Source organism: Sminthopsis crassicaudata, chromosome 1, assembly GCF_048593235.1.
Source record: "Sminthopsis crassicaudata isolate SCR6 chromosome 1, ASM4859323v1, whole genome shotgun sequence".
Lineage (NCBI taxonomy): Eukaryota > Metazoa > Chordata > Mammalia > Dasyuromorphia > Dasyuridae > Sminthopsis > Sminthopsis crassicaudata.
In genome coordinates, this window is record NC_133617.1 from 68,055,588 (window position 1) to 68,080,863 (window position 25,276).

The window sequence follows — 25,276 nt, forward strand, 5'->3', positions numbered from 1 at the left end:
CATGAGTCCTTTGGAATTGTCTTGGATATTTGTATTGCTGAGAATTAACTCACACCCTAATGGGGGAGACAATATGTAATATCTACATATAAATAAGATGCTTATAGATTAAATTGGAGATGATCAACAGTGGACGTACTAACAGTGAGAGGGTTAGATAAGGTTTCTTGTTGAAGGTGGAATTTTAGCTGGGGCTTGAAAGAAGGCAAGGAAAATGGGAGGCAGAGATGAGGATTTTTTTTTTTAGATTATTCTAGTCCTGGAGGACAGCTAGAGAAAATGCCCTGAGTGCTTTTTGAGGGGAACAGCCAGGCGGTCAATGTCACTGAATTACTGAAGATGTAGAGACTAACATGGTGTGAAGAGACAAGACAGTAAGAAGGAGCCAGCTTATAAAGGTTTTATAAAGCAAACAGAGGATTCTTTATTTGATCTTGGAGGAATAGAGGGCCATTTATTTAGATGAAGAAGAAGGGACAAGGACAAGGCTTAAAGGGATCCTCATGGATAATGGGAAGAGCCTCAGTGAAGAAAGAGCATAAAAGGCTAAGAAGGAACAGTCACAGAAAAGGAAAATCAGGAGAGAATAGTATCAGGAAAACCTAGGAGAGAAACGAGGAAAGAGGAGAAGGTACAGAGAGGTCGAGGAGATAGAGGATTGAGAAAAGATTGAAAAAATCAGAGCTATAAGGGACTTTATGATCTAGAATATCAGTGCTAGCACCTAGAATGACAGAACCAGAAGGAATTTTAGGACTTAGAATATCAGGGCTGGGAGGACCCTTAGAACTCAAGATGTCAGACTGAGAGGGACCTTAGAACTCAGGATGTCAGTGCTGGGAGGGTCCTTAGAACACAGGGTGTCAGAGCTGGGAGGGCCTTTAGAACCCAGGAGTCAGAGCTGAGAGGGTCCTTAGAACCCAGGATGTCAGACTGGGAGGGTCCTTAGAACACAGGGTGTCAGAGCTGGGAGGGCCTTTAGAACCCAGGAGGTCAGGGGTGGGAGGACCCTGAGAATCTGGAAAGTCAGACCTGGGTGTAGTCTCAGAATAGAGAAAATTGAGTGCCAGTGGATCTTAGAATATATTCCTTGAAATGGAACAAAACAAACATTTTTGAGTACATGAGTATATTACTGCTCTAGAGGCCAAGAAAGACAGTTAAGATAATGTTCATGTCTTCATGGAAGTCACCGTCAAAAAGGGGGAATAAGATACCAAAATAGATGGTTACACTACATAAAAATTACATATGGTAAAGCAATGGAAAATTTCAAAAGAAAGTTTCTATATGAAGGTTATTGGGGGTTTGTGGGGAAGGTTATTACTGACAAAGGGGAAAGGGCTTGGACATTAAAAGAGAATCCTCTTTCTGGAGAAGGCGGCATTTGAACTGGACTTTTGAATTAAAGGTAGAAATTCAACAGATGACGAGGAGGAGAGAGATAGAAAACAGTGTAAGCCAAAATTGGAAATGGGAGAGTCCAGGATATACTCAGGAGAAAGAGAGTTCTCCAGTTTGAAATTGAGCTTAAAATTAATAAGCTGGGGTTATAGGTGATAATCACATGGTGGGGGTTCTACCAGGTTGTTAAGGATGAGCAGAGAAACCTTCGTTTCTCAGATCCAGTTTGACGCCTTTCCTTTGATAGTAAACCTGAGGCCTAGAATGGATCAGGAACTTGGGTCAGTGGCAAGCCTGAGACTATTTGAGACTGTCTGGCTTCCAGTCTAGGGATTTTTCATAATTCTTTTCTGATTTCTTGATTTTCATCATGTCAGATTCGGGAATCTCTGATAAGCACGCTGCGGGAGGTGAGACCTACTACCTTCTGTGGAGTTCCTGAAGTCTGGGAAGAAATACAGCAGAAACTGTATTCAGAACAGATGCTGGCCACCCCCTTCAAGAAGTCTCTGATCATCTGGGCCAAGAAAGTGGGACTGAGAACTAACCTGAGCCGGGAAAATGAGTGAGTAGGAAATCATTCACTTTTTCTCTTTCTTTCTTTTATTCTCCCAGCTTTGGCCCTACAAACATAACAATATGTAGAGCAGTGTGCTGGGTTCTGGGAAAGTACAAAGATAAACAAGGACAGAGACCTCTGGGTCCCAGCTATTTTCTACCTGGGTGGCTCATAGGTAACTCCAACTGAGCAGATCCAAAATGGAACTCCCTCACAAGGCCCAGCTCTAATGAACTTCACCATTATTCTTCTAGTCACCTAGATGGACAATTCTGGAGTTTTGAAAGGAAGGAAGGAAGGAAGGAAGGAAGAAAGGAAGGAAAGAAGGATGGAGGGAGGAAGGAAAGAAGGGAGGAAGGGAGGGAGGGAGAGAAGGGAAAGAGGGAAGGGAGGAAGGGATGGAAGAAAAGAAGGAAGAATGGGAAGGAGGAAGGAACTTAAACTCCTACTTAAATTTAAAGGAAGGGAGGAAGAGATTTAAACTCCTAATATGAAAGTTACATGCAAATCAATGCATAGTACATTTAAAGAAATTAGGTAAAAATTGATACTGGTAGAAAGACATAAGAACAAATAAAATAAGAGCTCATAAGTAGCAAAAATATTGTAAAATGGATTAAAGCTATTATTGAAAGCTAAGAGAAAGAGACAGAGTTTTTTAAAAACCTAATTAAATTTAAACTACTAAAAATACATTTTGTTCAATTAAAAATTTATTTTAAGACAACTCCGAGGTACTACTTCACACCTCTCAGATTGACTAAGGTGACAGAAAAAGTAAATGTTTGAAAGGATGTGGGAAAACTGGGACACTAATACATTGTTGGTAAAGTTGTGAACTAATCCAAGCATTCTGGAGAGCAATATGGAATCATGCCCAAACTTTGCATACTCTTTGATGCAGCATCTTATTACTGGGCTTATATTCCAAAGAGATCAAAAAAGGGGAAAGGGCCCCACATGTGCAAAAAGAAGGTAAATGTACCTGTATGTGCCAAAATGTTTGTGGCAGCCCTTTTTGTATTGGCTAGAAACTGGAAAATGAATGGATGCCCATCAATTGGAGAATGGTTGGGTAAATTGTGATATATGAATATTATGGAATATTATTGTTCTGTAAGAAATAACCAGCAGGATGATTTCAGAGAGGCCTGGAGAGATTTAAATGAACTGATGCTGAGTGAAATGAACAGAACCAGGAAATCACTGTACACAGCAACAAGACTATACGATGATCACTTCTGATGGAAGTGGATATCTTTGGCAATGAGAGGATCCAAATCAGTTCCAATTGATCAGTAATGAATAGAACCAGCTACAGCTAGCAAAAGAACACTGGGAAATGAATGTGGACCACAACATAGCATTTGCATTCTTTTTGTTGTTGTTTCTTGCATTTTTGTTTTCCTTCCCGGGTTATTTTTACCTTCTTTCTAAATATGATTTTTCTTGTGCAACAAGATAACTATATAAATATGCATACATATATTGTATTTAACATATACTTTAACATATTTAACATGTATGGGACTGCCTGCCCTCTAGGGGAGGGAGTGGAGGGAAAAAAGGGAAAAGATGGAACAGAAGTGTTTGCAAGGGTCAATGTTGAAAAATTACCCTTGTCTATGTTTTGTCAATAAAAAGCCATAATAATTTTTAAAAAAGAAATACATGCAAAAAAATTCTTCCCAGAATTAATGAAATCAGTTTCACATTTCCACTGTGAGAAGTCCAACATTAGAGATAACCTCTAGCGTGAGGAGGCTTCTGTGGCATGGTAGGGACAATCCCAGGAACAAGAGAATCAGGAATAAGTCTTTGAGAGGAATAATCTCAAAGTTGAAGTTAAAACAGAAAGAATTCAAATACATAATAAGGATTTTATATTTATATGAAATGCTTCTATTAAGATTGAGAATGTATCAGTTTAAAATAAAATTTAGCATTAAAATTTATTTAAAAAAAAAACCTCACAGATGCACAAGAAATTGCTAGATAGGAAGTCGTATGAATTAATGAAGACTAAAGTAAACAGAAGTAGGAAAACAACACATACAATGACTAAAACAACATAGAACAAAAAACACCTGTCATATAATCATAATAATCAACCTCAGTCCAAAAGAGAAGATGTATCTGCCTACAGGCAGAGGGAATAGGGTGCATATGATGAGACAGTTTCTTATACAAAGAATTGAAAGGAAAAAAAAGTTTATAAACGACAATATCAATCTCTGTTTTATGTCTTGTTTTTTGTAAAGTACACCTTAATTTAAACATAGTAATTCAACTTTCCAGTTTGTGACCCTTCTGAACTTTTTTTGTTCCCTTTTACATATTTTAAAAATGTTTTATTGATACTGTTTCTTTTTAAAAATTTTAAAATTTGTATGTCTATCACTACAGACCCTCCACCCTCATAGTTGCCCTCCTTCCATTTCAAAAACCTCTTCCTTGTAACAAATACATCAACAAGCAAAATAGATGCACAGATTGGTAATGTCGAAACTGAATATTTTGTCTACACTTCTAGTCCATCACCTCCTTGCCAAGAGGTGGGAAATTAACTCTGTTATAAAATGAGATACTTAACACATCCTAGCTGTGTGGTCCTGGGCAAATCATTTAATCCCAATTGCCTTGAAAGAAATCATATGTCCTAGTATATGATCAATTTTTGTATAGGTTCCATGAATTGCTGAGAAGTATCTTTTTGTCTCCATTTAGCTTTCGCCAAAGATCGATCATATCAAACTTTTCTAGTATTCTATTTACCTCTTTGACTTCTTACTTATTTATTTTGTGGTTTGATTTATCTAATTCTGAGAGTACAAGGTTGAGATCTCACACTATTATAGTTTTGCTGTCTATTTCTTTTTGCAGCTCTCTTAATTTCTCTTTTAAGAATTTAGATGCTGCACCACTTAGTGCATATATGTTTAATATTGATACTGCTTCATTATCTATGCTACCCTTTAGCAGGATATAATGCCCTTCCTTATCTCTTTTAATTAGATCAATTTTTGTTTTTGCTTGATATGACATGAGGATGGCTACCCCTGTTTTTTTGGCTTCACCTGAAGCATAGTAGATTCTGCTCCACCAGGTGTGTTTCCTGTAAACACTATATAGTAGGATTCTGGCTTTTAATCCAGTCTGCTAACTGCTTCCTCTTTATGAGGGAATTTACCCCATTCACATTTATGGTTAGAATGACTAATTCTATATTGCTTTCCATCCTGTTAACCCCTGCCTATGCTTTTCTCTTTTCCTTCCCTCTCACCCCCCCTACCCAGTATTAAACTTGTGAACACCACTTGCTTTTCACAGCTCTCCCTTTTTAGTATCCCTCCCCCACCTTAAAGTTCCTCTTGCTATTTTACTCCTTTTTCTCACAATTTCTGTATTCCCTTCCCCTTAGCTTACTCCTTCCCTCTCACTTTTCAATGAAGTGGAAGAAGTTTCACCATAAATCGAATATGTTTATTGCTACACATTATGTTCATCCCCCTCCTTTCTTTCTCTCAGATATAATAGGTTACCTTTGCCTCTTCATGAGATGTAGTATCACCACTTTACCCTTTTTTATGATATAATTTCCTTTCCACCTCTAATTTCTAGGATAAATTATACATGTGTTCTTTACATATCTTTGTGGCAGAAATATAGTTCTCAAGATTTCTTTTTTACCTTTTTAGAAATATCTTGAGTTCTGTATTTGAAGATCAAACATTTTGTGTAGATCTGGTTTTTTCATCAAGAATAGATGGAATTCGGGAGCAGCTAGGTGGTGCAGTGGATAGAGCACCAGCCCTGAATTCAAGAGGACCCGAGTTCAAATCTGGTCTCAGACACTTAACACTTCCTAGCTGTGTGACCCTGGGTAAGTCACTTAACCCCAGCCTCAGGGGAAAAAAAAAGAATAGATGGAATTCATTTATTTCGTTAAATGTCCATCTTCTTCCCTGGAAAACAATGCTCATTTTTGCTCTTGGCTGCATACCAAGTTCCTTAGCCTTTCGGAATATCATATTCCAGGCCCTTCGCTCTTTTAATGTGGATGCTGCTAGCTAGATCCTGGGTTATCCTTATTGTGGCTCCTCCATATCTGAATTGCTTTTTTCTATCAGATTCCAATATTTTTTCCTTTGTCTGATGGTTCTTGAACTTGGCCACTATATTTCTAGGCGTTTTGATTTTAGGGTCCCTTTTAGTAGGTGATTGATGAATTTTTTCAATGTCTATTTTACCCTCTGTTTCCAAAACGTCTGGGCAGTTCTCTTTGATAATTTCCTGGAAAATAGTGATCAGGCTCTTTTTTTCCTCACATTTTTCAGGGAGTCCAATTATTCTCAAATTGTCTCTCCTAGATCTGTTTTCCAGGTCTGTTGTCTTTCCAATAAGGTACTTTACATTCTTTTCAATTGTTTCATTTTTCTGGTTTTGCTTGACTACTTCTTGGTTTCTCCTTGTTCGAGTCTAATTTTCAATGATGTATTTTCTTCATTCACTTTTTTTATATCTTTTTGTAATTGTCCAATTGAGTTTTTAATCTTCTATGGAATTTTTTTCCATTTCATCCATTTTATTTTTTAGAGAGCTGTTTTCTTTTTCCAGCCCACTAATTTTATTTCTCAATGATTTGTTTTCTTTATCCACTCTGTCTTTAAATGCATGGAATGACTTCTCCAGACTCTCTTGCCAAGCTTCCCTTTCCTTTTCCCATTTCTCTTCTAGCTCTTTTGTGAGAGCCTTTTTGATTTCCTCTATGAGATTCTTTTGTATTGAGGAGCAGCTCATATCCTCCTTAGGGAATTCCTCTGGAGACAATCTGCTTTTCGTCTCCTCAGGGTTTGAAGTCTGCTCTCTCTCCATACAGAAGCTGTCAATGGTTAGAGCCCTTTTGAATTTTTTGTTCATTTTGTCAGAGCAGGAATTGAAGAAAACAAATTGACAAGAGAAACAATTGGTCTGTTTCTGGAGGGGAATAAGGCTGGATGGTGTCACAGAGCTTCCTCTACAGACTGCGGGAGACAGCAGTGAGGCACTAGCAGGACAGCGATGGTTCTAAGAACGTGTTGAGTCACTCCTGGTGGGGGTGGGGATGGCCGGGTCCTGAGAAATGCTAGCTTTCTGGGGTTTTATTCTTCACCTACGGTGTTTACACCCTTTCCGCTGCTCCTGGCTTGCTGCCAAGACGGAACATTCACACTGGGGTAAAAGTCTTTTGGCAGAAACAGAAGAGATAGTACCCCTCCCTACTCTGGTCCGGGTTGTGTGAGTTGCCTGTCTCCCTCTGGCTGCCTGCCCTTAGTCTGTGCCCAGTCTGTTCGACCCTCCCCCGAGCAAACACAGACATTTTCTGCTGAATTTCAAGGATGTCTTCTGTTGATGATTATTTGTGGGGGTTTTTTCTGATCAAGCATTAATTCTGAGGCTTGTCATGAAATAAGTCCTGAGAGAAAATGGGGAGCTCAAGCAGCTGTGTGCCTCCTCGCTACCATCTTGGCCGGAAGTCCTGAAAGAAATCATAAAAAATGAAATTAGATATTTATTTCAAAGCTACAAAATTTGAGAGTAACTCAAATTACATTAATCACATCAAGTTCTTTCCAAAGTAAGAAAAAATCACGTGTTCATGACTGGCCATTGCTCTTTGATCACAATTCTTAAGTCTTTCAGAATTGTTTTCCTTTACAATGTTGCATCTCATTTTATACATTGTTCTCCTATTTCTAGTCACTTGACTCTGTAACATTTCATACTAGCTTCCTCTGAATCCATCCTTTTTAAAATTTTGAATGGCACAATAATATTCTATTACATTTATATGCTATACTTTGTTGAACTGTTCCATAAGTCCATAGTTTGTTTTCAATTCTTTGCTATGATAAAAATCCTTCTGTAAATATTTTTATTCATTTATTTTCCCTCTTTTTTTGATCTCTTGGGAAAATGTTACCATTCAGTAGCATCACTGAATCAAAGAATATTCACAGTTTAGTGACTTTTGGAATATACTTATGAATTACTTTCCAGAATAGCTGAATTAATCCACAACTTTGCTAAGTGATGCATGTGTACCCATTTTTCAACAGCCCCTCCAAAAGTTATATTTTTCCTCTTTTGAACATCTTTGAGAACCTGGTGAAAGTAAGTTAAAATAACCTACAAGTCATTTAAATTTACTTTTCTCTTATAAATAGAAATTTGGATCATTTTTCTAGGGTTATTAATAGATTATATTTCTTGTTTTTGAAAACTTCTTGTTCACATACTTCAATCTACAATTTATATTTCTACTAAACCATCACTGAAAAAAAGATAATCATTTTATTTCTCTTTAATTTTGTTTCACACTCTCACTAGAGACTTTTCTTAAATTTTGTCTTTTCTCTTCAACACCCCACCCCACCCACTTAGGCCAACTTCATATATTGATTTAAGCGTTAATGATAAAACAAAGATTATTTCTTAGGACTGCCATATTTTCTTCTCAACATATTTTTCTCTTCTTTATTTTATTTTTCAGATACATGTAAGAATTACTTTAAGATTCATTTTTAATAATTTTGAGCTCCAAATTCAAATCAATATGATTATACATGTGCTATCATTCAAAATTTATTTCAAAATTATCCATGTTGCAAGAGAAAACACAAACAATATTATTTATATACTATATTTCTATTTTACATTTATTTCTCCGTGTACATATTGCCTCTCCTGATAGACTGCAAACTTGCTGAGGACAGGGACTCTTTCATGCTTATCTTTGAATCACCCAGTGTAATGTATAGTGCATATTAAGTCCTTAATAAATATTTATTGTTTGATAGAGTTCTCCATCACCACAATACCATGTCTCTGTGCCAGGTTTGGCATCTAATTCCCAAACCTGTCTATTTCTCTTTTCTGTCCAACTGACTGGTGACATAACACAGTCACTTCTGTTTCTCCCTCCAATGACCTTCAAATGTCCTCGGGGGAGATCTTCTCTGAATTGCTGCTTTTTCCATCTTTGAGAGATAGCATGATATTGACACATTAATTTGGGAGGTTGAGAGGGGCATTGATCAAGATACCCCAATCAATTGAATCCTTCACATCCCAACTGTAATTAAAGAAGGTTAACAGAGACAATGTAGTATTTTTTAAATATTGTAGTAAGTTTATTTATTTATGGCAATGTAGAATTGGATTATTAAATAAATAAAAGACTCTTCGTAGTTGCCTCTATGTGAGATGTGATATTCTTTAATTCAAGTTCAATGGAATTAGAGAATGGTTAGTTACCATACATTTCAAATGGTGACCCAAAGGCATGTGTTTAAGCACTATATTAAGCAGAGGGAATACAAAGAAAGGCAAAACACAGTCCCTGCTCTCAGAAAGCTCATAGTGTAACAGAAAAGGAAACAGGCAAACAAGATACATGCATACACACACACACATATATTCACATACACACTGTATAAATACATATATGTAATATATATATATATATATATATAATATATAAAATAAATTAGAGATAATTTCATGGGGAATGTTTTGCCTCAAGTCTGAGGACTGAGAAAGGCTTCTTATAGAACATAAGACTTTAGATGAGACTTAAATGAAGTCAAAGGAACTAGGGAAGGTAGGAAAATGAGGAGAGGAAGCTGGATCCCCTGGGGACAGCTAATGAAAATGCTATGATTTTTTCTATCAAATGAATCAGGAGATGGAATGTTTTGTTTAAGGAACAGCAAGGAGAGACTGATGTCACCAAATCAAACAATATTTATACATTGAAGTAGAGTGGAGTAAGGTTTGTAAGAAACCTGGTAAATGTCTCAAATGCAATTAATGCAAAATATAACTCATTTTCTTTCCTCTCTAACTCAATCCCTTCCTATTTTCCCTATTTCTATCAAGGGCACTACCAACCTTACAGGCACCCAGGTTGGTGATCTTGTAGCAACCTTTATTCTCATCCCAGATGTCCATTAGTTGCCAAATCTTGTCATTTCTACCTCCAAAGCAACACTTTTTTTCCTCACCCTTTTTCTCCCTTTGGATTCAATCACCACCCTATTTAGGGCTCTCACCAGGACTCTTTATTTAAGATCCTGCCTCATTTCCTCCTAGTCTAATCTGTCCTCCAAGAACTACATCATTTATGTGGAAAAGATGCTGTACTTTTTTTTTTTTTTTTTTTTTTTTTTTAATGAGAGGCAGAATACCTTTGGCGAGATCCTGGATCACTAGGGTTGGCAGCCTGAAGAACAGATAAAATTACTCCTTAAGGCAAGATAAAATTGCTCCTTAAGGCAAGTAGGGAAGGTTACTGAGGGGGATCAACTCAGCCTTATAGGCCCACCCTGTGGAGGTCTTGGGTAGCCCCAGTTAGAAATCCAAGCTATGTGAAACCCTTGAGGTTAACATTTCCCCTACAAATCTGTCCATGGCTCACACCATCTTTACTGAATCCTTTTAGCTCTCCAAGGTTCTTCCTCATGGTGTCTTTCCTCTCTCCCTTTCCCCATGGTATCTTTCCTTTTATCCACCATGTCTTACAATGTCTTTTTCCTTTTTTCTATTAACTCACTCTTTTAGAGTGCAAAATCCTTTTTAAGATTTAGCCTGCCAGTCAATGGCATACTCCTCTCTCCTGGAGTATTCCCTTTCTCCTGGTTAATTGTGAGTTCCACTAGGGATCTTGTTACTTGTTAAAACCCCTTTCCTGTCTAACTATATGCTCTCCCAATCCATTTCATATGTACCATTCCTATACCTCTTCATTTTGTCTGTAACCTCTTCTCATAAAAAAAAAAAAAAAACATTTTTTGCCAAAGTGAATAGATACTGTGAATTCTTCATATGATCGAACCCCAGTATTTGGTGCCTCCATCAATCTCAACATTTGGTGCTGAAATGTTCAACATATATTGGATCACTTGCTGATTGGGGGAGGGAAGGAAGGGAGGGGAAAAAATTAGAACCCAGGTCTTTGTAGGGGTGAAAGTCAAAAATTAACCTTGTATATATTTTGAAAATAAAAAGCTTTAATTAAAAAAAATTTGGTGCAGAACCCCCAACATATCATCTTAGTGGAAAGAACATTTGGTCTAGCTTCAGAAGGTCTGAGTCCTAATCCTGATTCTGACACTTATTACCTGAGTGACTTACAGGAAATCTTTAGATTTCAGTTTCTTCTTCTGTAAAGTGAGAGGTTTGGAGTATATGTCCTCAGACCTTCCGGCCCCAATTTACAATAAGTCTTCTAGCAATGTCATACATCTGTATCTTGTGAAATGATACCTCAGTTCATCACCTCTCACCTGTTTTATTGCCATAGCCTTCTAACTGGTCTTCCTACTTCTCCAAATCTGTTCCCCACTTAACCATCAGATTCATATTTCTAAAGCATAGATATGACCATGCTATTCCAATGAACAAAAACCTTCAGGGATTTCCTCTTACCTCTAATACAAAATATAAATTCCTTTGACATTTAAAACCTTTCATCTCCAAACAGATTTCATATTACTCTAGCTGTGTCCTGAGCAAACTGGCCCACTTGCCATTTCTCATATCTGATATTTCATTTCCAAGCTCTATGCCTTTTCAATATCTGTTCCCCTCAAGACTTGGAACACTCTCTTTACTCTTAACTATAAAAATTCCTAGTATACTTTAAGAGTCATCTCTTAAATACTTCCCCTTAAAAGATGTCTTCTTAATCTTTCTACTCCCACTTCCACCAGTTGTTAGCACTCTCACTTACACTTGAATTATGTCATAATAACTTAAAATTAATAAATTAAATTATGTCAATGGATTGTTGAATTTTTATCATTGTGCCCCAAAGCCTGGCGCTGTATTTTTTGCACATAGCTGCTATTTAGCAAATGTCTTATTGAATTTAATTGAATGGAAACTGAGGGATGACCAAAGAGTGATGGAGAGGTTCAAGGCAGGCAGAAGCAAACTGCAAAATATTTTTAAATGAAAAATTATTCCAGAATAGTGGAATTTGATAGGTCATCAGAGAAATGTCCAACTGCAAAAAAGAAGATGATCATGTAATGACCATAACTGCTGTAAAGTCCACATAGTATCTCTACTGGTTTCTGTACCAGGTTATGAGGTGGTGTTGAATCCTGTCACAGATTTATGGGAGGATATAAGTAAGAGTCAAAGGGCTATGAGAACATGGATCTATTGAACTATCAATAATTAAATATTTTTCCAATACCATAAAAAATGAAATAATACCTCAACTACAGAGAAGAGGAACATCTTAATTAATTAAGAGGAAAAATATTAGGGACAAATAATTCAGTTTATACATAAAAGGATTCTACACATCCAGAATCCACACTTCTAAAATAAAAAAGAATAGGAGTTAATGTGAAACAAATATCTGCAAAAAATTAGATATAATGATGATACACACGATGATATAAATAACAGTAAAGCATACTTCTCACTAGTCAAACTGGACAATATGAAAGAGATATAATATAAATGACTAATAATATGAAAAGATATGGCGGTTCTCTAATAATCAAAGAAATACATATCAAGACCACTTTATAATTTTATATCCACCAGGACAAAAATAGCAACAAATGATAAAATTAAAAACTGACAGTACTGTGGAAAAATAAGTATTCCATAGTATTTTTGGTGGGACATTGGACTGATGCAAACTTTTGGGAGGGGAATATAAAAAAAATTTATAAAGTGCTTGAGGCTACACTAAATATTTTATATATAATACTTTGCATTTGCTTAGCACAGTGCCTGGTGGGTGCTTAATAAATGTTTATTGAGATTATTTGTAAGCTATTATAAGGCCATTTAGAAAATATTTAACAAATAGCTTCTATAAAATGATATCCCATTAACACTTTTCAAAAGGAAAAAAAAAAAAAACTTGTTTTAAATTATGAGTTCAGTTGTTTTCCAGTCCTGTCCAACTCTTTATAACCCCATTTAGGATTTACTGAGCAAAGATACTAGAGTGATTTGGTATTTCCCTTTCCAGTATTCATTTTACAGATAAGAAAACTGAGGCAAATAGAATTAAATGACTTGCCCAAAGTCACACAGCTAGAGCTAAATGCCTAAGGCCAGATTTGAACCCATCAAGATAAATTTTCCAGACTCAGTGCCCTTTCCACTGAACCACCTAGCTGCCCAAATTATGAGTAGTACAAGGGAAGTCCAGCTATCTCCATCTTGTCTTGGCGATTTTTAATTCTGTAAAATTGTCCTGTGAACCATTTTATGAAATTATAATAGAATTACTATTGTAAAAACCAAATTGACTTCATAAATCCTTAATTTACACATTATAAATGTTAATTTTATACTATTTGGCTTTTGAACTGTGTATGTATTTGTATATTCTTAACTTTTCAGCAAATAAAAACTTCCTCATAAAAATGATAATGCTTGGCTAAGATTACAGGAACAAACAATGATGAATGTTGGAGGGGATGTGGGAAAACTGGGACACGGATGCATTGTTGGTGGAGTTGTGAAAGAATCCAACCATTCTGGAGAGCAATTTGGAACTATGCCCAAAAAGTTATCAAACTGTGCGTGCCCTTTGATCCAGCAGTGCTACTACTGGACTTATATCCCAAGGAAATACTAAAGAAGGGAAACCTTTATGTGCCAAAGTGTTTGTGGCAGCTCTTTTTGTAGTGGCTAGAAACTGGAAAATGAATGGATGCCCATCAATTGGAGAATGGTTGGGTAAATTATGGTATATGAATATTATGGAATATCATTGCCCTGTAAGAAATGACCAGCAGGATGAATACAGAGAGGCTTGGAGAGACTTACATCAACTGATGCTGAGTGAAATGAGCAGAACCAGGAGACTACTATACACTTCAACAACGATACTGTATGTAGATATATTCTGATTGAAGTGGATATCTTCAACATAAAGAAGATCTAATTCACTTTCAGTTGATCAATGATGGACAGAAACAGCTACACCCAGAGAAGGAACACTGGGAATTGAGTGTAAACTGTTTTCACTATTGTCTTTCTACACAGGTTACTTATACCTTCGGAATCCAATTCTTACCATGCAACAAGAAATTTTGTTTTACACACATATATTGTATCTAAGTTATACTGTAACACATTAAATATTTATGGGATTGCCTGTCATCTAAGGGAGGGAGTAGCAGGAGGAAAGGGAAAATTTGGAAAAATGAATACAAGGGATAATGTTGTAAAAAAAAAAATTACCCATGCATAGGTACTGGCAAAAAAAAATTATAAAATTAATAAAAAGATTCAAAAGAAAAAAAATAATGTTAATATCTTTCCCATTTCCTAATTCGATGTTCATTTTATCACACTTCACTTACAGAATAGAGCATAGGCCAGAAGAGCAGTGACCACACCTGTCTTTAGATAATATTATCTTAAAATAATTGAAAATTTACAACTCCCTCCTTCCCTCAGAACTAGTTCTGAAAACAGTAGCATGAAAAAGTGAAGTTTGGAACAGTTCTCTCCTTCACTCTGGGAGCAGAGCACAACTTTAATAAATTTTAAAAGTCATGAAATAGGCTAGAAAATGAGCAAACAACAAGAAAAGAACATGGCCTTTGAAAGTTACTGTGGTGACAAGGAATATCAAAACACACCCAGAGGAAGACAATATAATCTAAGAACCTATATGCAAAGCCTTCAAGAAAAATGTGACTTGGTCCAAGGCTCTGGAAAAGTTAAAAAGGGGTTTTAAAAACAGAATAAGAGAAGCAGAGAAAAACTGGGAAAAGAAATGAGTGATGCAAAAAAAAAATCATGAAAAAAAGAGTTAATAGCTTGATAAAGGAGGAACAAAAAAACAGTAAAGAAAATAGCACCATAGAAACCAGTAAAAAAGGAGGCATAAAAATCCATTGACGAGAGCTCCTTAAAAAACAGAATTGGCCAAATGGAAAAGAATGTATAAAACCTCACTGAAGAAAAAAAATTCCTTAAACATTAGAACTGAGTAAGCAAAATCTAACAGCTCCATGAGACAGCAAGAAATAATAAGACAACAACAACAACAACAAAAGAACAAAGAAGAAAATATGAACTATCTCACTGGAAAAACAATTGACCTGAAAAATACGTCAAGAGGTAATTTAAGAATTATGTAAGAATTATAAGGCCATGATCCAAAAAAGAGCCCAGACATCATCTTTCAAAAAGTCATCAAGGAAAACTTCTCTCATATCCTAGATCCAGAGGGTAAAATAGAAATTGAAAAAAATCCACAGTTCACCTCTCGTCAGAGATCCCAGTAGGAAAATTCCCAGTGATATTAAAGCCAAATTCCAGAGTTCAGGGGTCAAAAAGAAAATTCTGCAAACAGCCAGGAGGATACAATTCAAATATCATGAAGCCACAGTCAGGATAATAAAAGATTTAGCAGCTTTACACTAATGGATCAGAGAGCTTGGAATATGATATTCTGGAGAGGAAGAGGAAGCAAGATTATAACTTACCCAGAAAAAAAACAAACCCAAAACCCTGAGTATTATCCTTCAGGGGAATAAAATGAATATTTAATAAAATTATTGTGCATACTCTTTGATTTAGCAATACTACTGTATGCCAAAGAGATTTAAAATAAAACCCCCAAAGGAACCTATTTGTATAAAAATATTTTTATTAGCTCTTCTTGTGGTGGCAAAGAATTGGACACTGAGGGGATAGCCATCAATTGGAAAATGACTGAATATGTCAATATATGATTGTAAGGTATATGATTGAAATGGAATACTATCATGCTATAAGAAATGGTAAGTAGGATATCAGGAAAACCAGGAATGATTCACATGAACTCAAAAATTTTAAAAATAGAGAATGTTAAAAAAAAAAAAAAAAAAAGAATGACAACAATGAGACAACATACTAAAATTTATGGGATGAAACCAAAGTAGTACTTAGGGGAAAATTTATATCTCTAAATGTTGACATCAATAAAATAAATAGTAGTATGTAATTGGGAAAAAAACTAGAAAAATAACAAGTTAAAAGTCCCTGATTAAATACATATTAGAAAACCTAAAAATCAAAGGAGAGATTAATACAATGAAAGTAGGAAAACCATTGATTTAATCAAACAAGGAAATGGTTTTATGAGGGGGGGGAGAAACAATAAAATAGATAAATTACTGATTAATTTGATTTAAAACAAGAAAAGAAAAACTAAATTACCAGTATAAAAAATGAAAAAGGTGAATTTATCACAAGAGAAAATTTTAGCAGTTATGAGGAGCTATTTGCTCAACCATATATCAGCAAATCTAAGTAAAATGGATGAATATTTACAAAAATATAAATTGCCCAGATTAACTGGAGTAACTGAAGAGGAAATAGAATAATTAAATCACCCTGTCTTAGAAGAAATTGAACAAGCCATGAGTAACTTCCTAAGGAAAAAAATCTCCAGGGCCAGATGTATTTACAAGTGAATTCCACCAAACATTTGAAGAACAATGAATTCCAATATCATATAAACTATTCTTTTAAATAGGCAACAAAGAAGTTCTACAAAGTTGTTCTTATGACACAAATATGGTGCTGAAACCTAAACCAGGAAAAGCAAATCAGACAAAGAAAATCACAGAGCAATTTCCCTAATGAATATTGAGGCAAAAATGTAAACTAAAATATAAGCAAAATTATAAGAACATATCACAAAGACTATATGCTATGGCAAAGTAAGATTTATACTAGAAATGCAGGGCTAGTTAAGTATTTGGAAAATTATTAGTATAATTGACCACATCAATAATCATACAGTTGTCTCAAAAGATGCAGAGAAAACTTAACAAAATACAACACTCATTCTTATTAAAATACTAGAAAGCATAGGAATAAATGAAGCTTTTCCTAAAATGATAAGTAGTATCTATTTAAAACCATCAGCAAGTGTTATATGTAATGGGCTGTAGCAAGCTGTCGTCTCCAGAAGCTGCTGGATCGCTCTCTGGGAAGAGATCTGCTGTGTCAACTCAAATCTCTTGGACAGATTCTTCTTCCTGTAGTGAACTGTTGTCTCCAGGCACTTGCTGTTAACTCTTGTCCAGAGAAGTGACTTCCCTTCCTGCAGAGAGCCCCGTCAAGCCTGATGCAATGCAGAGTCTTCTTCTATCTCTGGGAGTCCTCTCTTTTATTCTCCCAGAGAATGGGCGTGGGATAATGCAAGGGCTTCTGGGAAGAACCACCTCAGCCAATGAGCCTGCTCCTTCCATCAAGTCAACCTGAGTTCTCACCTTGTAATTGTCCAACCTGAATTCTCACCTTGTCACTATCCAGACAACCCGAGTTCTCACTTAGTAATCCTAACATCTCCCCCTTTCTTTTGATTTAGAACATAGGACAGTCATGACCTTGAAACATAAATCCATCAATATGGGAAGTATTACAGATAATTACATAAATTACATAAGCACATAGTAACATAGTAACGTAACACATGCTAGAAGTATATAACATAATCATAAATTGAAAATTTATAAATGTCCATAAGTCCATTGTCCATTAGTCTCATCTTGTGTGAGGAAGTCCAATGATTCCTGCTGGTTTTTAAAGTTTTTTAACAGTCTTCTTATTATCCATGCTCTTTCAGTGTCAGATGTTTCTTAGATCTTCTCCTTTATTTTGAGGTCTTTCTCTTTTTCTGTCTCTCTCTGATGGACAAGGCGAATATGACTCGTTGGCACCCATCTGATTCCTTCTCCTGCTGAAGAAATACAAGCAAACCCTCTCTCCCAGGCAGTTAACCTATCTAATTACCTTCTATTTACCACTTTCTAAATTTCTTCTCATCATCTGGCAATTACATTGGAGTTGTTTGCACTGGACACAGCCCTGTTGGTTTAAAAGGTCTGTATTCTCCCCACGTGTAATCCATTTTTGCAATCTGATTGTCTTTTGGCTGACTGATTGGGTAATCCCTTTCTTCCATGTGATTGTTTTTCAGCTGATAGATCACATCAGAGTCCTGACCTTCAAAAGGCTTTTTGGGTGTAATATCAGCTGCCATCATGCCCCAAGTCTTTTTTGCTTGGGGCCCTGGACCTGGGCCCCTCATCCCATTTCCCTGAATTATTCTACACTCTGATGCCCAATGGAATCCTCTGTTGCATTTTGGACATGGGGTTTTAGGTCTTCTTTCACCCTGTCTTCTCACTGTATCTCCATATCTACACTGAGCTCTTAGATGCCCAATTTTTCCACATTGAAAACATCGCCGAGTTTCTCTAGAAGTCCCTTGCCAGGAGGAACCCTGCCTTTCCACATTCATCATTGTCCGGGTGTAAAAAGCATTTGTTCCCACTGTAGCACAGCGTCTTATGATCTCCTCTAAAGGAGCATCTTTGTCTAATCCCCATATAATTCTTTTGCAAATCTCATTGGCATTTTCCTTAGCCAGATGTCTGGTCATTATTTCTGTAGCTGAATTTTCTCCAATAGTTCTTTTGACAGCAGTTTGCAAACGTCCCACAAAATCTGCAAAAGGTTCATTGGGACCTTGCTGTATTTTAGTGAAAGCCTCTCCGCGATCTTTCTGTCCAGGAAGGACACCCCAAGCTTTTATTGCAGCCTTAGCAATTTGTTCATATATTGTCATGGTATAATTAATCTGTTCCGATTTCTCTCCATACTGACCTTCACCAGCTAAGTGCTCAAAAGTGAATTGTGTGTTAACTCCTATTTCCAAATTGCATCTGACTTGAATTTTACATAATTCATGAAATTCCACAAGCCATAATAAATTTTCTCCAGGTTCCAGACATGTCCTTGCTATGGATTTCCAATCATTCGGGGTTAGGACTTCATAAGACAAACCATCTAGTAACATTTTGACATAAGCTGATGTAGCCCCATAAAGGGTACAACCTTTTTTCAAATCCTTAATTTTATTCAAATCTAAAGGTGCATATCTTCTCCTTTTTTTACCTACAGAGTCAATCTCTTCAATCACAGGATATGCATGTATAAAATCACTTATATCCTGTCCTTCTCTCTTAGCTTTAACCAATGCTTTTTCTAATCTTGTCATAGGCTTAGGCTTCTTCACAGGCAATTCTGTTTGTGTTTCTGCCTCTTCCCCTCTTTCTTCCTCCATCTCTGAAGGTGGGGTTGATGTGGGCCTGTCAATAATCTGTTCTCTAGGCAGGGTTGAAGCTTCTTCAAGAGAATCATACCATAATTCCTCATTTAAATCCACTTGCTCTAGGGAAAGATCTTGATCTTTCCTTTTTTCCTCACACTTCCTCCTCTGTTCATTTTTAAAACTTTTCCTTCTCCTACAACTTGCTTGATAGTTTAAGGCTAATTGAACTATGTTGTAGATATAAAATACTTCTGCAGAAATTGAACGAGGCCCATTTTTTGCTTGAAATTCTTTCATTTCATATCCCACTAGCTTCCATTTATCTACATCTATCTTTTCTTCCTCTAAGAACCAAGGGGATGTGCATCTTAATGCAGCCAAGAGTTTAGCAATCTGTACCCAGGTTACAAGTAAACTCTGCTCCTCAATTATCTTGATTATACTCTCTATAGTACCACTCCTGAATGGGGGTGGAGCTGAGGTTGCTTCTGGGGCTGGGGATGAGTCGGCTGAGGTCCAGGGATTGAATATAGCTAACATCTGCCCCATTTCAGCTATAAGAGATTCCTGGTTTAGCCCTTAACAAGTTAAGTTCCTTATTTATCTATTAGCACACTCACTTAATCTTTAACAAAGTTTCCTCGTTACTCACGGTTCTGTGTCAGAGAGACTGAGATCTAGATCAGAAGCTTTTCCACTGGAATCAGGACTGTGTCTGTCCCTGTTCGGGCGCCAAATTGCGAAGGTCTGGTCTAGCTCCTCTTGTCAGGATAAGCAAAAGTCCTTGCCCCACGTTGGGCGCCAATTTGTAGCAAGCTGTCGTCTCCAGAAGCTGCTGGATCGCTCTCTGGGAAGAGATCTGCTGTGTCAACTCAAATCTCTTGGACAGATTCTTCTTCCTGTAGTGAACTGTTGTCTCCAGGCACTTGCTGTTAACTCTTGTCCAGAGAAGTGACTTCCCTTCCTGCAGAGAGCCCCGTCAAGCCTGATGCAATGCAGAGTCTTCTTCTATCTCTGGGAGTCCTCTCTTTTATTCTCCCAGAGAATGGGCGTGGGATAATGCAAGGGCTTCTGGGAAGAACCACCTCAGCCAATGAGCCTGCTCCTTCCATCAAGTCAACCTGAGTTCTCACCTTGTAATTGTCCAACCTGAATTCTCACCTTGTCACTATCCAGACAACCCGAGTTCTCACTTAGTAATACTAACAATGGGCAAAAGGTATACACTTTCCCAATAAGATCAGAGGTAAAGTATCACTCATTATCATACTATTATTCAATATTGTACTAGAAAAACTAACTATAGCAACAAGTTAAGAAAAAGAAATTGAAAGAATTAGAATAGTTAATGAGGAAATAAAACTATTTTTGTAGATTATGTGATGGTATATTTGAAGAACCCTAGAAAATCAATTTAAAAACTTGGTTGAAATACTTAACATCTTAAGCAAAATTGCATGATATAAAATAAGCACATAATGCCAAAATGTTTGTGGCAGCTCTTTTTGTAGTGGCCAGAAACTGGAAGATGAATGGATGTCCATCAATTGGAGAATGGTTGGGTAAATTATGGTATATGAACATTATGGAATATCATTGCCCTGTAAGAAATGACCAGCAGGATGAATACAGAGAGGCTTGGAGAGACTTGCATGAACTGATGCTGAGTGAAATGAGCAGAACCAGAAGATCTCTGTACACTTCAACAACAATACTGTATGAAGATGTATTCTGATGGAAGTGGATATCTTCAACATAAAGAAGATCCAACTCACTTCCAGCTGATCAATGATGGACAGAAACAACTACACCCAGAGAAGGAACACTGGGAAATGAATGTAAAATATTAGCACTACTGTCTATCTACCCAGGTTACTTATACCTTTGGAATTCAATACTTAACATGCACAAGGATTTACACACATATATTGTATCTAGGTTATACTGTAACACATGTAAAATGTATGGGATTGCCTGTCACCTAGGGGAGGGAATAGGGGGAGGGAGGGGAAAATTTGGAAAAATGAATACAAGGGATAATGTTATTTAAAAAATTACTCATGCATATATACTGTCAAAAAATGTATAATTATAAAATTAATAAATAAAAATAAAAATAAAATAGTGTTCTACAGAGAAAAAAATAAAATAAGCACACAAAAATCATGGTAATTTTTACATCAAACTCAATAAAGTCAACCTAGAAGAGAAAGAGAGGAAAATTCAATATAAAATAAATGTGGACAATACAAAATACATGGGAGTCTACCTGCTGAGACAAGTTTAAGAACTACACAAACATAATTATAAAATACTTTTTATACAAATAAAATTAAGATCTAAACAATTGGTGAAATAATTGCTCATGGACAGGCTGAGTCAATATACTAAAAATGACAATTCTACCTAAATTTAGTTACTTATTCAGTGCCATAATAATCAAACTACCAAAAAATTATCAAAACAATCTGGACCTTGCTATGTAATAGAGTGATGGATTAATGGAACAGATTAGGGACACAATACATGGTAATAAATGACCATAGTAATCTTTGACAAATGCAAACAACTAAGCTTTTGGGACAAGAAATCACTATTTGACTAAAAGTACTGGGGAAACTGGAAAGCAGTTTGATAGAAATTAGGGTTTAGGCCAACATTTCAAACTGTATACCAAGATACGGTCAACATGGGAACATGATTTAGATATAAAGGGTGATACCATCAGCAAATTAGAGGAGCATGGAATAGTTTACCTGTCAGATCTATAGAGAAGGGAAGAATTTATGACCAAACGAGATAGGGAAAATTATATCATATAAAATGGATGATTTTGATTACATCAAATTAAAAGGTTTTTGCACAAACAAAACTAATGCTAAGATTAGAAGGAAAGCAGAAAACTGGGAGAATTTTTAAAATATTAAGTTTCTCTAATAAAGGCCTCATTTTTCAAATATGTAGAGAACTGAGTCAAATTTATAAGATGACAATTCATTCCCCAATTGATATAAAGTATATAAATAGTTAGTTTCCAGATGAAGAAATCAAAGCTATCTGTAGTCATATGGGAAAATTACTCTAAATCACTATTGATTAGAGAAGTACAACTTAAAATAAGTGACATACCAACTCACAACTAGTGGATTGGTAATATGACAGATAAGGAAAATGACAAATGTTGAAAAGGATGTAGAAAAATAAAGATACTAATGCATTGTTGATGGAGTTGAGAACTGATCCAGAGCAATATGGAATTATTTCCGTAATTCCACATAATTCCATAAAACTGCATAACTTGACCCAGCAATACAATTTCTAGATTTTTTTTCCCAAAGAGATTTTTGAGGAGATGTCCATAAATGGCTGAACTAATTGTGGTAAAAATACGTTATTTTAATGGAATATTATTATGGTATAAGAAATAATGATAAAGATATTTTCAAAGAAACCTTGAAAAATTTATACAAATTGATACAAAGGCAAGAAAGCAGAACCAGGAGTACATTATACACAGTAACAGCAATATTGTATGGTGATCAATTAAAAATAATTTAGCTACTCTCAGAAATACAATGATCCAAAACAATTCCAAAGAATGCAATAGATTCTGAATGCAGATGGAAGCATATTTTTTTACTTTATTTTTCTTAGTTTTTTTTGGAGGGGGGGGACTGTTTTTCCCCCAATCACTAATATGGAAGTTACTAATTTCCATCACTAATCACTAATTAGTGATCACTAATCATCTAATCACTGATTATGGAACATCACTAATATGGAAATATATTTGGTTGAATTCCTGACTCTATTAGCTTCTGTAATGACATGTATAAGACAGAAAATGACTGAGGAAAGAAGGTTCTTCAGTCATCTTTCCCCTGTCATATTGGATGACTCTGAGGTCAGTTATATCAAACTCTCTAGACCTCAATTTTCCCGTCTATAAAACTGGGCGGTAAAACAAAGTGATTTCTAAGCTCTCTTCTAGAAGCAATTTGAGAAAGAACTAGATGTAATTTTATAGAATTAAAGTTGGGTTAAAATTCTGACTCAGATATTTCTCACCCCCAAAATGGAGAGCAAAATTGCATCCGCTTCATAGGTTATTGTGAGGATCAAATGAGAAAAATGCTCCCCAAACCAAAAACTATGTATGAAGAGAGAGTTTTTCTATAGCAGAATAAGGTTTTCAACCTTAGAAATTCTAACCTTGTAAATATCTGAGTCTCACAACAACCCAGAGATGTAAGATTATCCCTATTTTACAGATGAAGAAACTGAGGTAGATGGAGGTTATGTGATTTGCACATGGATCTGAACTCAGGTTTTCCTGACTTGAGCTCAGGGCTCTATGCACTGTCAGCTATCTCCTATAACTTTGAGCTGCCCCCTAAATTTTTCTAACCTGCCAGCTCCCTCTTTTTTGCTTCTTTTAAAGTGCCCATGCTCCTGTTGGCTTCCGCATGGCCAAGAAGCTGATATATGACAAGGTCCGACGGAATTTGGGCTTTGACCGCTGCCTCCAGTTTCTGAGCTCCGGGGCTGGTCTCTCCAAGGAAATCCAGGATTTCTTCCTCAGCTACGACATCATTGTGTTGCAGACATACGGCTTGACAGAGTGCACGGGAACTCATTCTGTCGCCAGTGAGAAAGACTTCAAGCTGTACAGGTAGTTAGACTATGGCTGGGGAGCGAGGGGCCAAAACCCAGATAACAGGAAAGACAGGAACTAAGTGTATTGGGTGGAGGGGTGGGAGGGGAAAAGGGAGTGGAGACTTTTGGGGGTGGTATGACCCCAGGATGGTCCCTGAGCCTTGATGGAAGGAAAAGAGGCAGTTGCCATTCTTTCTCTCTCCCTAAGCTTCCAGGGGCCACAAAGGGCTATCCAGAGAAGGAAACCAATGAACCCTGGAGGAGAGTTTGACCAGTCACTTTTCCCCGTGGTCCAGCAAAGTACCTACTAACTGTAGAAAGCTGTCCTATACACTGAGCAAAGGACGGGACTAGGAAAGAATAGCTATCATTTTAGAACTCACAATCTAGTAGCAATTAGACCCAAATACAAGGACGGATCACAATACCCAAGCTTTAGCTGCAGGAGGATCCAAGGAGAATGTGGCCGCTCACTAGTGTATGTCTGAGAGTTGGGAGGGTCAACTTGAGCTGGACCTTAAAGGTTGGGTAGTCTTGTAGTTGACCAGCAATAGGTTTAAGCTCTGTGAAGATGACAGGGGGTTGTGGTCATGAGCAAAGAAACTATATAAATATCTTCCATGATAAACCTAGGAGTCTTGAATGGGATAATGGTAGTGAAAGTATATCTGATGAATATGAAGAAGTCCTGATGTCTAGAAAGGCTTGGTAGGAGAGTTCTCAGATTCGTTTTCTGATCTATAAAATGGGAAGAATATTATCACCTATCTCTTAGAGTTATTGTGAGGATTATATGAGATATCTGCAAAGCTTTTTGAAAACCCTGAGGCTCTGTATAAATGTTAAGTATTATTATTATTATTAACCTTAACAATATTATAATTATTATCACAATTGTACACAATACCTGCAAAAACTGAACTGCAAAAACTTTAACACTGTTGAGTACCTTCTCCTAGCGACACTTTTCTGGTTTCTTTCTTGTGGTTCACTCCTTGGCTGGCTGCTGACTCCTCAGCATCCTTTGCTTAATCATCAGGTCACTTAGTCTAACAGCAGCTGCATCCCAAAGTTACATCTGAAACCTTCTTTTCTCCCTACTCCAATCTATTCTCCATGAAGTGTCTTCCTAAAGTGCAGGCCACTCCCATACTCAGGAACTATTACCTATAGATTCACCAATAAACTCAGCCTTTAAATTTTGCCTCTTCCTACTTTTAAGCCTTATTACATTGTTCTCCTTCCCCTACTCTCTGGTCCAGCACAACTGTACTTCTTAGTGTTTCTTATGTGTTCCATTGCTGGATCTTATACTGTCTATCCCACAGGTCTAAAATGTATTCCTTCCTCATGTCCACCTCTTAGAATTCCGAGTTTCCTTCCTTCAAGACTTAAGATCAAGTGCCTTCTTCTACGTGAAGCCTTTCTTGACTTTGTTTATGTTGCCTCCCTTTTCTTTTAAAAAATTGGCTTTCCTTATTATTATTATTGCTGAGGCACTTTGGGTTAAGTGACTT

At 36.5% G+C, this 25,276-nt stretch overlaps 1 protein-coding gene across 2 annotated transcripts in view; it reads left to right on the plus strand.

The window, feature by feature from the left end:
- The window catches only part of LOC141565733 (long-chain-fatty-acid--CoA ligase ACSBG2-like), a 72,585-nt gene that overhangs the window by 39,321 nt on the left and 7,988 nt on the right, over nt 1-25,276 (plus strand). For both annotated transcript variants that reach the window (XM_074309236.1, XM_074309227.1), the window contains 2 exons: nt 1,782-1,969; nt 23,545-23,775. In XM_074309236.1, the coding sequence (XP_074165337.1) occupies nt 1,782-1,969; nt 23,545-23,775 (419 nt within the window). The remainder of the gene's footprint in view (nt 1-1,781; nt 1,970-23,544; nt 23,776-25,276) is intronic.